Source organism: Nerophis lumbriciformis, linkage group LG11, assembly GCF_033978685.3.
Source record: "Nerophis lumbriciformis linkage group LG11, RoL_Nlum_v2.1, whole genome shotgun sequence".
Taxonomy (NCBI): domain Eukaryota; kingdom Metazoa; phylum Chordata; class Actinopteri; order Syngnathiformes; family Syngnathidae; genus Nerophis; species Nerophis lumbriciformis.
Window position 1 is genome coordinate 46,475,444 of NC_084558.2, and position 15,318 is coordinate 46,490,761.

The 15,318-nt window shown below is 37.5% G+C and overlaps 1 protein-coding gene across 1 annotated transcript in view; it reads right to left on the minus strand.

Moving 5' to 3' along the window:
- Nucleotides 1-741: 741 nt before the first annotated feature.
- The window catches only part of sppl3 (signal peptide peptidase 3), an 83,529-nt gene continuing 68,952 nt past the window's right edge, over nucleotides 742-15,318 (minus strand). Inside the window, exons 6-11 of the mRNA XM_061966081.2 lie at nucleotides 14,842-14,954; nucleotides 11,316-11,422; nucleotides 6,927-7,090; nucleotides 6,014-6,204; nucleotides 5,599-5,708; nucleotides 742-1,097 (exon numbers count right to left, since the gene is read on the minus strand). Of these exons, the coding sequence (XP_061822065.1) occupies nucleotides 1,029-1,097; nucleotides 5,599-5,708; nucleotides 6,014-6,204; nucleotides 6,927-7,090; nucleotides 11,316-11,422; nucleotides 14,842-14,954 (754 nt within the window). The 3' untranslated portion in view covers nucleotides 742-1,028. The remainder of the gene's footprint in view (nucleotides 1,098-5,598; nucleotides 5,709-6,013; nucleotides 6,205-6,926; nucleotides 7,091-11,315; nucleotides 11,423-14,841; nucleotides 14,955-15,318) is intronic.

The following is a 15,318-nucleotide window of genomic DNA, read 5'->3' on the forward strand; positions in this document are numbered from 1 at the left end:
TACATACACATATATATATATATGTATATATATATATATATATATATGCACATACATATATGTAATGTATGTATACATTTTATATACATGTATACACACATATATAAAACATATACATACATATATGTATATATATATATACACATATAATACATACATATATGTATATACATACACATATACATATAATACATACATACATATATGTATATACCGTACATACATATAATACATACATACATATATATGTATATATATACATATATGTATATACATACATATAATACATACATATATGTATATACATACATACATATAATACAGACATTATGTATATACATACATATATATGTATCTATATATATAGATACATATATATATGTACACACATACATACAATATATGCATATATTTAATTTTAATATATATTTAATTTGTGTAAATATATATTACTATATCTTTTTATATAATATATACAAATAATTTTATATAATATATATTTTGTATTTATATAATATATTTATATATATGAAATAAAAATATATACATATATGTAGATGTATATATATGTATATATGTGCATATATATATATATATATACATATATATATATACATAAATATATATATATACACACACACAAGTGTATATCTGTATATATACACCTATATTTGTATATAAGCATATATGTGTATATACTGTATATATATATATATATATATATATATATATATATATATATATATATATATATATATATATATATACACACATTATATACATATTTATGTATATATACATAGACATATTATTTGGAGTGATGTAAATAAAGTGGAAGAGACCACCCCGAGTGAACACACACAGGTGTGTTTGTGTGTTGTAACATGATGAGTGATGACCACATGGTCTCATGGTGACGACCCCCCCCCAATCCACAATGGGCGTGGTAGTAGGGGGAGGGGAGGGATCCACTGTCCCCTAACCCCGCCCCCTGCCCTCAGGTGCTGGTCACTCATTGGCTGGGCTCATCATACCTCCAGGAAGCGGGAGCTGGGTTTGGTGTGGAAAGGTTCTGACCACATGCGCCGCAAATCCCCCTGTAAGTTGATCAGGTTTAGTGTTCATCTACCAAGCATGTGGAGATCATCTAGCACAGTTTAAAAGTTGATCAAGTTTAGTCCTCCCTGAGGTGCCACCTTAGAAGAAGTCAGGAGCATTGTGAACTGGGCAGCAGTCCAAGGCAGGGCCCTTGGCGGTCTGATGCTGGGCTATATACAAACCCCGTTTCCATATGAGTTGGGAAATTGTGTTAGACGTAAATATAAACGGAATACAATGATTTGCAAATCATTTTCAACCCATATTCAGTTGAATATGCTACAAAGACAACATATTTGATGTTCAAACTGATAAACATTTTTTTGTTGTTGCAAATAATCATTAACTTTAGAATTTGATGCCAGCAACACGTGACAAAGAAGTTGTGAAAGGTGGCAATAAATACTGATAAAGTTGAGGAATGCTCATCAAACACTTATTTGGAACATCCCAAAAGTGAACAGGCAAATTGGGAACAGGTGGGTGCCATGGTTGGATATAAAAGTAGATTCCATGAAATGCTCAGTCTTTCACAAACAAGGATGGGGCGAGGGTCACCACTTTGTCAACAAATGCATAAGCAAATAATTGAACAGTTTAAGAAAAACCTTTCTCAACCAAATATTGCAAGGAATTCAGGGATTTCACCATCTACGGTCCGTAATATCGTCAAAGGGTTAAGAGAATCTGGAGAAATCACTGCACGTAAGCAGCTAAGCCCGTGACCTTCGATCCCTCAGGCTGTACTGCATCAACAAGCGACATCAGTGTGTAAAGGATATCACCACATGGGCTCAGGAACACTTCAGAAACCCACTGTCAGTAACTACAGTTGGTCGCTACATCTGTAAGTGCAAGTTAAAACTCTCCTATGCAAGGCAAAAACCGTTTATCAACAACACCCAGAAACGCCGTCGGCTTCGCTGGGCCTGAGCTCATCTAAGATGGACTGATACAAAGTGGAAAAGTGTTCTGTGGTCCGACGAGTCCACATTTCAAATTGTTTTTGGAAACTGTGGACGTCGTGTCCTCCGGACCAAAGAGGAAAAGAACCATCCGGATTGTTATAGGCGCTAAGTGTAAAAGGCAGCATCTGTGATGGTATGGGGGTGTATTAGTGCCCAAGACATGGGTAACTTAGACATCTGTGAATGCGCCATAAATGCTGAAAGGTACATACAGGTTTTGGAGCAACATATGTTGCCATCCAAGCAACGTTACCATGGACGCCCCTGCTTATTTCAGCAAGACAATGCCAAGCCAATTATTAAATCAACGTGGCTTCATAGTAAAAGAGTGCGGGTACTAGACTGGCCTGTCTGCAGTCCAGACCTGTCTCCCATTGAAAATGTGTGGCGCATTATGAAGCCTAAAATAGCACAACGGAGACCCCCGGACTGTTGAACAACTTAAGCTGTACATCAAGCAAGAATGGGAAAGAATTCCACCTGAGAAGCTTAAAAAATGTGTCTCCTCAGTTCCCAAACGTTTACTGAGTGTTGTTAAAAGAAAAGGTGATGTAACACAGTGGTGAACATGCCCTTTCCCAACTACTTTGGCACGTGTTGCAGCCATGAAATACTAAGTTAATTATTTTCAAAAAAAAATAAATAAAGTTTATGAGTTTGAACATCAAATATATTGTCTTTGTAGTGCATTCAATTGAGGGTGGATGAGATCCTCCCAGAGTTCCTTAAGGCTCTGGATGCTGTGGGACTGTCTTGGTTGACAAGACTCTGAAGCCTTGCATGGACTCTGGATTGGTTCCTCTATTTAAAAAGGGGAACCGGAGGGTGTGTTACAAATATCGTGGGATCACACTTCTCAGCCTTCCCGGTAAGGTCTATTCGGGTGTACTGGAGAAGATGGCTGTTGTACAGCCAGCAGCGTGTAAACTATCGCAGTACACAAGAGGCTTAAACGATTGATTTATCATTGTTTATCAAAATATAACTATAGATGTCAACACTGTGTACGGGCTGAAAGATTAATTTATGATTGTTTATCAAAATAACTATAGATGTCAACATTGTGAATGTGTTGTGTATGTGTTGAAAGATCCATTTATGATTGTTTATCAACAATATAACTATAGATGTCAACATTGTGTGTGTGTGTGTTGAAAGATTCATTTATGATTGTTTGTCAAAACATAACTACAGATGTCAACACTGTGTATGTGCTGAAATATTCATTTCTGATTGTTTATCAAAATAAAACTTGATGTAAACATTTTGTATGTGCTGAAAGATTCATTTGAGTGTTAATCAAAATATAACGATAGATGTCAACATTGTGTGTGTGCTGAAATATTAATTTATGATTGTTTATCAAAATAACTTTAGATATCAACATTGTGTATATGTTGAAAGATTAATTTATGATTGTTTATCAAAATATAACTATAAATGTCAACATTGTGTATGCGCTGAAATATTAATTTATGATTGTTTATCAAAATATAACTATAGATGTCAGCATTGTGTATGTGCTGAAAGATTAATTTATGTTTGTTTGTCAAAATATAACTATAGATGTCAGCATTGTGTATGTGCTGAAAGATTGATTTATGATTGTTTATCAAAATATAACTATAGATGTCAACATTATGTATGTGCTGAAAGATTGATTTATGATCGTTTATCAAAATATAACTATAGATGTCAACATTGTGTATGTGCTGAAAGATTCATTTATGATTGTCTATCAAAATATAACTACATTGTGTATGTGCTGAAAGATTCATTTATGATTGCCTATCAAAATATAACTATAGATGTCAACATTGTGTTTGCGCTAAAAGATTAATTCATGATTATCAAAATATAACTATAGATGTCAACATTGTGTATGTGCTGAAAGATTCATTTATGATTGTTTATCAACAATATAACTATAGATGTCAACATTGTGTGTGTGTGTTGAAAGATTCATTTATGATTGTTGGTCAAAATATAACTACAGATGTCAACATTGTGTATGTGCTGAAAGATTCATTTCTGATTGTTTATCAAAATAAAACTACATGTAAACATTTTGTATGTGCTGAAAGATTAATTTGAGCGTTAATCAAAATATAACGATAGATGTCAACATTGTGTGTGTGCTGAAATATTAATTTATGTTTATCAAAATAACTTTAGATAACAACATTGTGTATATGTTGAAAGATTAATTTATGATTGTTTATCAAAATATAACTATAAATGTCAACATTGTGGATGCGCTGAAATATTATTTTATGATTGTTTATCAAAATATAACTATAGATGTCAGCATTGTGTATGTGCTGAAAGATTAATTTATGATTGTTTGTCAAAATATAACTATAGATGTCAACATTGTGTATGTGCTGAAAGATTCATTTATGATTGTCTATCAAAATATAACTACAGATGTCAACATTGTGTATGTGCTGAAAGATTCATTTATGATTGTCTATCAAAATATAACTACATTGTGTATGTGCTGAAAGATTCATTTATGATTGTTTATCAAAATATAACTACAGATGTCAACATTGTGTATGTGCTGAAAGATTCATTTATGATTGTTTATCAAAATAAAAATAGATGTCAACATTGTGTATGTGCTGAAAGATTCATTTATGATTGTCTATCAAAATATAACTACATTGTGTATGTGCTGAAATATTCATTTATGATTGTTTATCAAAATATAACTACAGATGTCAACATTGTGTATGTGCTGAAAGATTAATTTATGATTGTCTATCAAAATATAACTACATTGTATATGTGCTGAAAGATTCATTTATGATTGTCTATCAAAATATAACTATAGATGTCAACATTGTGTTTGCGCTAAAATATTAATTTATGATTGTTTATCAAAATATAACTATAGATGTCAGCATTGTGTATGTGCTGAAATATTCATTTATGATTGTTTGTCAAAATATAACTATAGATGTCAACATTGTGTATGTGCTTAAAGATTCATTTATGATTGTTTATCAAAATATAACTATAGATGTCAACATTGTGTTTGCGCTAAAATATTAATTTATGATTGTTTATCAAAATATAACTATAGATGTCAGCATTGTGTATGTGCTGAAAGATTCATGTATGATTGTTTATCAAAATATAACTATAGATGTCAACATTGTGTATGTGCTGAAAGATTCATTTATGATTGTTTATCAAAATATAACTATAGATGTCAACATTGTGTATGTGCTGAAAGATTGATTTATGATTGTTTATCAAAATATAACTATAGATATCAACATCGTGTATGTGCTGAAAGATTCATTTATGATTGTTTATCAAAATATAACTATAGATATCAACATTGTGTATGTGCTGAAAGATTCATTTGAGTGTTTATCAAAATATAACTACAGATGTCAACATTGTGTATGTGCTGAAAGATTCATTTATGATTGTTTATCAAAATATAACTATAGATGTCAACATTGTGTACGTGCTGAAAGATTAATTTATGATTTGTGTGACATCACAGGAGCAGGTGTACCTTCAGGTAGGCCATGGTGAGCAGAGGCAGCAGGGTGAAGGGCACCAGGTAGAGCAGAGCAGGCTGAGCAGCACGATGGATCCTGGAAGCCACGGTGGCCGTCAGCAGACCTGCAGACATGCACACAAGCGCTGAGTCAGCATATTAGCATGCAGACATATGTCAACACTTCTCTTCTGTGGTGCACCCATCTTGGTGCCTGTCCTCTTTTCTTTCTACATGCTTCTCCTGGGCTCGTTTCTCATTGTTTTGCTTCAAATAGGTCTACTGTCTGCATGAGGTAATTAATGTAGCGATACATATTTCAAAATGACGTAATGGAATGGATGTGTGTATGTACTTCTTTGCCTTGGCATGAATGCTGCACTTGACCAGCGTCTGTGTGACGTCACGTGACGTGGCCATGGCGTCTTACCCACAAAGTATCCGATGAGAGTGCAGTGGAAATAGGAGACTCGCTGCATGCGCCCAGGCACGTTCCCGGGCCCCGCCGCCTCGCCGCTGGCTTGCTTCTTGTAGTTGTCGTAACGCAGCACAAAGCACAAGAGCAGGCCGGGCATCACGATGTCTCCGATTCCCAGCATGGAGAAGTGACTTCCTGTGGAGCTGAAGGTTGGAAGCACAATCAACAAGGTGTGTGAAGAACAGGACAAAGTCACAAAAATGCAAATATGATGACTCGTCAGTCTTGGAGGACAAACGTCAGTACGTAACATGTATACACGCACATTCCAGACTATAAGACGCTACTTTTTTTCCTAAACTTTGAGCCCTGCAGCTTATAAAAGGGTGTGGCTAATTATAAAGCAAAGAGTTCTCTTTAAACATGTGCAAAGACACTGAAATAGAGTTATTGTTTGTGCTATGACGCCATCTTTTGGACCAGTTCGCTCACAAACTAAATTCTTGGGAATAATAATTGATCATAAATTATGTTGGAAACCGCATATTGAATATATAAAGGGAAAAATATCCAAATCCATTGCTATTCTTTATAAAGTAAAACACATGCTGAATAAGATATGTCTGCATGTTATGTTATTCTTTTATTTTTCCATATTTAATATATTGTGTTGAAGTTTGGGGAAATGTTTATAAAACAAACATAGACCCAATAATTAAACTTCAAAAAAGGGTCATTAGAATAATACACAAAGCGTGCTACTATGAACATACCAATCCATTATTTATAAGTTCTAATGTGTTAAAATGTTTAGAAGGAAAGACAGGTTTTTCTACCGACTGAAACAACAGAATGAATACTCTGCAAGACTGGGGGTGATGACAAAATATTTGCCGGGTGTTGTAATACAGCACTTGGTTCCTACCTGGGAAAGACCAGTTTTCCGGGTAAGGAGAGGCGTGGCACGTCGCGGCCCATTCCGGGCCCCAGGTGCAGCTTCCTGGACAGGACGTCGATGGGATTCTCAGCCGGCTGGGTGGCCACCTTGACCATCACGTTGCTGTTGAAGATGTAGGCTGAGAAGAACACCTGGAGGGAGACAGGCCTTTAGCGCTGCTCGACTACCTTGCCTTGCTGGCTGTGTGCATCAAGGTCAGGGGGTGACTGATGATTGCCTTTATTGAGGGGAGTGTGTGTGTGTGTGTGTGTGTGTGTGTGTGTGTGTGCGCGTGTGATGCATCTTTCTCCCAGTCCACTTTAAAGTTGTTGGGGGGTTGTTTTGATGCAGCTATATACGTACATATGTATAAAATACACGTATGTTCACAAACACAATAAGCATGCTACAAAATCCATCTGGTAGGACAAAGACTGCAAGTTGGGCCTGTAAACCGTGTAAAACAGCACAGACATGCTATTCAGCTTCTTGCACAGGCTAAACCATGATGGCTAAAATAATAATCAACATTATTTTGATTGATTGGTATAAATTAGTGACAAAAAACAAAAAAAGTAAAAATTCTAGTAAAAGCAATACATTAAATAGGGCAGGGCGATATATCGGATATACTCAATGTATCGCGGGTTTGTAGAAAATGACTATTTCGTGATATTGGAGTATACGTTCTCACGCAGTTGCTTTTAGCTGCGGGCATTACACTACATGCTCTTCTCACGCTTTCTTGTCTCTCCTTCGCACAGAGAGGTAAAACAAGCGCACCTTCTTACATACGTCACATACAAATGGCGCGCGACCAAGCTTGAGGTTTTCCATCAAGCATGGAGTGATAGTTTAATATCGTATAAACACATGCTTACCTTAGCTAAAGCTAAATATTACTCAAATCTCATCCGCCTCAACAAAAACGACCCTAAATTTTTGTTTAGTACAGTAGCATCGCTAACCCAACAAGGGACTCCTCCCAATAGCTCCACCCACTCGGCAGATGACTTTATGAATTTCTTTAATAAGAAAATTGAACTCATTAGAAAGGAGATTAAAGACAACGCATCCCAGCTACAACTGGGTTCTATTAACACAGATACAACTGTATCTACGACGGATACTGCAATACAAAATAGTCTCTCTCTCCGTCCTATCTTGTCGATTGTATTGTACCATATGTCCCGGCAAGAAATCTGCGTTCAAAGAACTCCGGCTTATTAGTGATTCCCAGAGCCCAAAAAAAGTCTGCGGGCTATAGACCGTTTTCTATTCGGGCTCCAGTACTATGGAATGCCCTCCCGGTAACAATTAGAGATGCTACCTCAGTAGAAGTATTTAAGTCCCATCTTAAAACTCATTTGTATACTCTAGCCTTTAAATAGCCCCCCTTTTGGACCAGTTGATCTGCCGTTTCTTTTCTTTTCTCCTCTGCTCCCCTCTTCCTTGTCGAGGGGGGGGGTGGCACAGGTCCGGTGGCCATGGATGAAGTGCTGGCTGTCCAGAGTCGGGACCTGGGGTGGACCGCTCGCCTGTGCATCGGCTGGGAACATCTCTGCGCTGCTGACCCATCTCCGCTTGGGATGGTGTCCTGCTGGCCCCACTATGGACTGGACTCTTACTATTATGTTAGATCCACTATGGACTGGACTCTTACTATTATGTTGGATCCACTATGGACTGGACTCTCACAAAATTATGTCAGACCCACTCGACATCCATTGCATTCGGTCTCCCCTAGAGGGGGGGGGGTTACCCACATATGCGGTCCTCTCCAAGGTTTCTCATAGTCATTCACATCGACGTCCCACTGGGGTGAGTTTTTCCTTGCCCTTATGTGGGCTTTGTACCGAGGATGTCGTTGTGGCTTGTGCAGCCCTTTGAGACACTTGTGATTTAGGGCTATATAAATAAACATTGATTGATTGATTGATTGATACTGTCGCGCGTGCAACGTCATACGCCTTCGCCGAGCAGAGAGGTAGCGGAATAATAATTCATTCCCAAGAAAAACAGCACGGGGTCCATTATCTGGCGGTGGCTTGGCTTCAAGCGGGAAGATGTTGAACAGACAACCGTAATATGTCAAGTAAGCGACAAAAGCATTGCGACAAAAGCATTGCTACAAAAAGTAGCCGCACTACTAATTTGTACCATAATTTGAAAAGTCACCCGCTAGAGAATGAAGAGTGCTTGAAACTCCGCATGTCAACATCTCCGGCCGGTGCCAAACCCAACAAAATCCCGAAGCAACCAGCACTTTCCCAATTGAGCCTGGCGTCTTCCATTTCCAGATCAACACCGTATGAAAAAAATGGTCAAAAACAGGAAGATAACATTTGCAGTAACTAACCACATAGCGAAGGACACACACCATTTTATTTCCTATTATGCAGCTAATTTTTATTTTACAGTTTTTGAAATATCTTGTGTGACATCATGCACAAAAGTGCACTAATAGCTTGTTTTAAAATGTCTCTGACAATCTTGCACTTTCTGTTTTGAAATTACACGAATGTTTGTGCCACTGCTTAAAGGTCTACTGAAACCCACTACTACCGACCACGCAGTCTGATAGTTTATATATCAATGATGAAATCTTAACATTGCAACACATGCCAATACGTTAGCTTACTAAAGTGCAATTTTAAATTCCGCGCGAAATATCCTGCTGAAAAGTCTCGGTATGATGACGTCTGCGCGTGACGTCACGGATTGTGGAGGACATTTTGGGACAGCATGGTGGCCAGCTATTAAGTCGTCTGTTTTCATCGCAAAATTCCAAAGTATTCCGGACATCTGTGTTGGTGAATCTTTTGCAATTTATTCAATGAACAAAGGAGACAGCAAAGAAGAAAGCTGTAGGTGGGAAGCGGTGTATTGCGGCCGACTGCAGCAACAACACAAACACAGCCGGTGTTTCAATGTTTACATTCCCGGAAGATGACAGTCAAGCTTTACCATTGGCCTGTGGAGAACTGGGACAACAGAGACTCTTACCAGGAGGACTTTGAGTTGGATATGCAGACGCGGTACCGTGAGTACGCATGCAGCTGCGGCTTCCAAACATTTGATCGCTTGCCCGTACGTGCATGCCGCTATGTGCATGTCACGTACGTAACTTTGGGGAAATATATGTGCTGTATGAACTTTGGGGAGGTGAACGGTACTTTGGGCTGTGGGATTGAGTGTGTTGTGCAGGTGTTTGAGTTGTATTGGCGGGTTATATGGACGGGAGGGGGGAGGTGTTTGTTATGCGGGATTAATTTGTGGCATATTAAATATAAGCCTGGTTGTGTTGTGGCTAATAGACTTGTGTTTATTTACTTTTTTAGTAATTCCCAGCTGAATATCAGGTCCCACCCGCCTCTCACAGCATCTTCCCTATCTGAATCGCTCCCACTGCCCTCTAGTCCTTCACTCTCACTTTCCTCATCCACAAATCTTTCATCCTCGCTCAAATTAACGGGGAAATCGTCGCTTTCTCGGTCCGAATCGCTCTCGCTGCTGGTGGCCATGATTGTAAACAATGTGCAGATGTGAGGAGCTCCACAACCTGTGACGTCACGCTACTCGTCTGCTACTTCCGGTACAGCCAAGGCTTTTTTATCAGCGACCAAAAGTTGCGAACTTTATCGTCGATGTTCTCTACTAAATCCTTTCAGCAAAAATATGGCAATATCGCAAAATTATCAAGTATGACACATAGAATGGACCTGCTATCCCCGTTTAAATAAGAATATCGCATTTCAGTAGGCCTTTAATAACTGTTTAATAAATACAGTTTTGGTAAATTGACTAAGTTGTGATTTCCCTCTCTGCATGAAAGTTTAAAATGAGCATATATTAATGCAGTATGAAGAAGAATGTTTTAATGTAGACACACAGAATCATCATACTGCTGTGATTATATGCCTCAAGTGTTCATTCAAGGCTAAGGCAAAATATCGAGATATGTATCGTGTATCGTGACATGGCCTAAAAATATTGAGATATTAATAAAAGGCCATATCGCCCAGCCCTACATTAAAATGACAATAGCAATATAAAAAACAATAACATTAAGTTTTTCCATTTCAATTGTTTGTTTTTTTACCTTTTACACTTATTTTACCATATATATATATATGTAATGGTGGAGGTAGAAATGTGCAGTAGAAGAGGAGGACAATGTGACTGTTCAAAAGTAGCACATGAACAAGGGAGATCATTTCACTGCTGCATGACTTGAACAGGTCTTGTGATGAAAAGGAAATGGTGTGAGTAGATCTCAGCGACGTGGCCCACGTTTAGTCAGACCATGTCAAATGATGACAGAGAGAATAATGTGTGGAGATGACAGAGGAGAAGATTAAATGGTGTGTGTCTTACCCAGAAGACGTCGTAGATGAGCAGCCCTGAGAGCAACAGGCAGGACACCTTGAGACTGGGTAGTCGCACAAAGGCTATCATGGCCACACACAAGCCCATGGCTAACGCTGTGGGGGGGGAAACAAAACAAGACATGATCAACTATGGTGGACACAATGAAACAAGACAAGACATGATCAGATATGGTGGACACAATGAAACAAGACTAGAAACTTAATGACACATGATCAACTATGGTGGACACAATGAAACAAGACTAGAAACTTAATGACACATGATCAACTATGGTGGACACGATGAAACAAGACAAGACATGATCAACTATGGTGGACACAATGAAACAAGACAAGACATGATCAAATATGGTGGACACAATGAAACAAAACAAGACATGATCAACTATGGTGGACACGATGAGACAAGACTAGAAACTTAATGACACCTGATCTACTATGGTGGACACAATGAAACAAGACAAGACATGATCAACTATGGTGGACACAATGAAACAAGACTAGAAACTTAATGACACATGATCAACTATGGTGGACACAATGAAACAAGACTAGACATGATCAACTATGGTGGACACGTTGAGACAAGACTAGAAACTTAATGACACCTGATCTACTATGGTGGACACAATTAAACAAGACTAGAAAATTAATGACACACGATCAACTTGGTTGGACACAATGAAAAAAGACTAGAAACTTAATGACACATGATCAACTATGGTGGACACAATGAAACAAGACAAGACATGATCAACTATGGTGGAAACAATGAAACAAGACTAGAAACTTAAAGACACATGATCAACTATGGTGGACAAGATGAAACAAGACTAGAAAGTTAATGACACATGATCAACTATGGTAGACACAATGAGACAAGACTAGAAACTTAAGGACACATGATCTACTATGGTGAATACAATGAAACAAGACTAGAAAATTAATGACACAAGATCAACTTGGTTGGACACAATGAAACAAGACTAGAAACTTAATGACACATGATCAACTATGGTGGACACAATGAAACAAGACAAGACATGATCAACTATGGTGGAAACAATGAAACAAGACTAGAAACTTAAAGACACATGATCAACTATGGTGGACACGATGAAACAAGACTAGAAACGTAATGACACATGATCAACTATGGTGGACACAATGAAACAAGACTCGAAACTTAATGACACATGATCTACTATGGTGAATACAATGAAACAAGACTAGTAAATTAATGACACACGATCAACTTGGTTGGACACAATGAAACAAGACTAGAAACTTAATGACACATGATCAACTATGGTGGACACAATGAAACAAGACTCAAAACTTAATGACACTTGATCAACTATGGTGGACACAATGAAACGAGACAAGACATGATCAACCATGGTGGACACAATGAAACAAGACAAGACATGATCAACTATGATGGAGACAATGAAACAAGACTAGAAACTTAATGACACATGATCAACTATGGTGGACACAATGAAACAAGACTAGAAACTTAATGACACATGATCAACTATGGTGAACACAATGAAATAAGACTAGAAACTTAATGACACATGATCAACTATGGTGAACACGATGAAACAAGACTAGAAACTTAATGACAAATGATCAACTATGGATAGACACAATGAAACAAGACAAGACATGATCAACTGTGGTGGACACAATGAAACAAAACTAGAAACTTAATGACATTATCAACTATGGTGGACACAATGAAACAAGACTCGAAACTTAATGACACATGATTAACTACGGTGGACACAATGAAACAAAACTAGAAACTTAATGACATTATCAACTATGGTGGACACAATGAAACAAGACTCGAAACTTAATGACACATGATTAACTATGGTGGACACAATGAAACAAGACAAGACATGATCAACCATGGTGGACACAATGAAACAAGACAAGACATGATCAACCATGGTGGACACAATGAAACAAGACATGATCAACTATGGTGGACACGATGAAACAAGACTAGAAACTTAATGACACATGATCAACTATAGTGGACACGATGAAACAAGACAACACATGATCAACCATGGTGGACACAATGAAACAAGACATGATCAACTATGGTGGACACAATGAAACAAGACTAGAAACTTAAAGACACATGATCAACTATGGTGGACACAATGAAACAAGACTAGAAACTTAATGGCACCTGATCTACTATGGTGGACACAATGAAACAAGACAAGACATGATCAACTATGGTGGACACAATGAAACAAGACTAGAAACTTAATGACACATGATCAACTATGGTGGACACAATGAGACAAGACAAGACATGATCAACTATGGTGGACACGATGAAACAAGACTAGAAACTTAATGACACATGATCAACTATGGTGGACATAATGAGACAAGACAAGAAATGATCAACTATGGTAGACACGATGAAACAAGACTAGACCCTTAATGACACACGATCAACTATGGTGGACACAATGAAACAAGACTCGAAACTTATTGACACATGATCAACTATGGTGGACACAATGAGACAAGAAAAGACATGATCAACTATGGTAGACACGATGAAACAAGACTAGAAACTTAATGACACATGATCAACTATGGTGGACACAATGAGACAAGACTCGAAACAATGACACATGATCAACTGTGGTGGACACAATGAGACAAGACAAGACATGATCAACTATGGTGGACACGATGAAACAAGACTAGAAACTTAATGACACATGATCAACTATAGTGGACACAATGAAACAAGACAACACATGATCAACCATGGTGGACACAATAAAACAAGACAAGACATGATCAACCATGGTGGACACAATGAAACAAGACATGATCAACTATGGTGGACACAATGAAACAAGACTAGAAACTTAAAGACACATGATCAACTATGGTGGACACAATGAAACAAGACTAGAAACGTAATGACACCTGATCTACTATGGTGGACACAATGAAACAAGACAAGACATGATCAACTATGGTGGACACAATGAAACAAGACTAGAAACTTAATGACACATGATCAACTATGGTGGACACAATGAAACAAAACTAGAAACTTAATGACACATTATCAACTATGGTGGACACGATGAAACAAGACTAGAAACTGAATGACAAATGATCAACTATGGTGGACACAATGAAACAAGACAAGACATGATCAACTATGGCGGACACTATCAAGCTCCTTCAAGTTATTTTGGATATGTAGGCATGCCATAATCTGTGTCAATGTTCTGATCTCCTGTTTAGAACAAGTCTTCATCCTTCTACAACGATCAGTCTGGAATGAACTTCTCTGACAGAACTTAGGAGCACAATCCAGACTTGAAACAAGAAAACTAGCGCCTCTGCTGGTTGGAACAAGTACTACAAGGAAGGACGTTCACATAGTACATTTGTCATGTTACAGAAGATGAAGAAAGTAGCTTGGCTTTCAGAGAGGAGGCTAGTAAGTGACGCACCGTCCATGAGGAGCCAGTGTCCAGTCAGCACCCAGATCAGCACCAACAGCACCGACAGCGAGAAGGACAGCAGCTCGGCCAGAGTGAAGCGACCGCAGCAGCCGAACGAAATCCTGCAACAGCACACACACCCCAATTCATCTTTACACATGCTAAAAACATATTTTCCATAATAATGTACATGTAACTATGCTAATATCATCTTTATAATAATAATGTACATGTAACAATGCTAATATCATCTTTATAATAATAATAATGTACTTGCAACAATGCTAATATCTTTATAATAATATATAATAATGTACATGTAACAATGCTAATATCATATTTATAATAATATACAAACATGTACATGTAACAATGCTAATATCTTTATAATAATAATGTACATGTAACAATGCTAATATCGTCTTTATAATAATATATAAACATGTACATGTAACAATGCTAATATCTTTATAATAATAATGTACA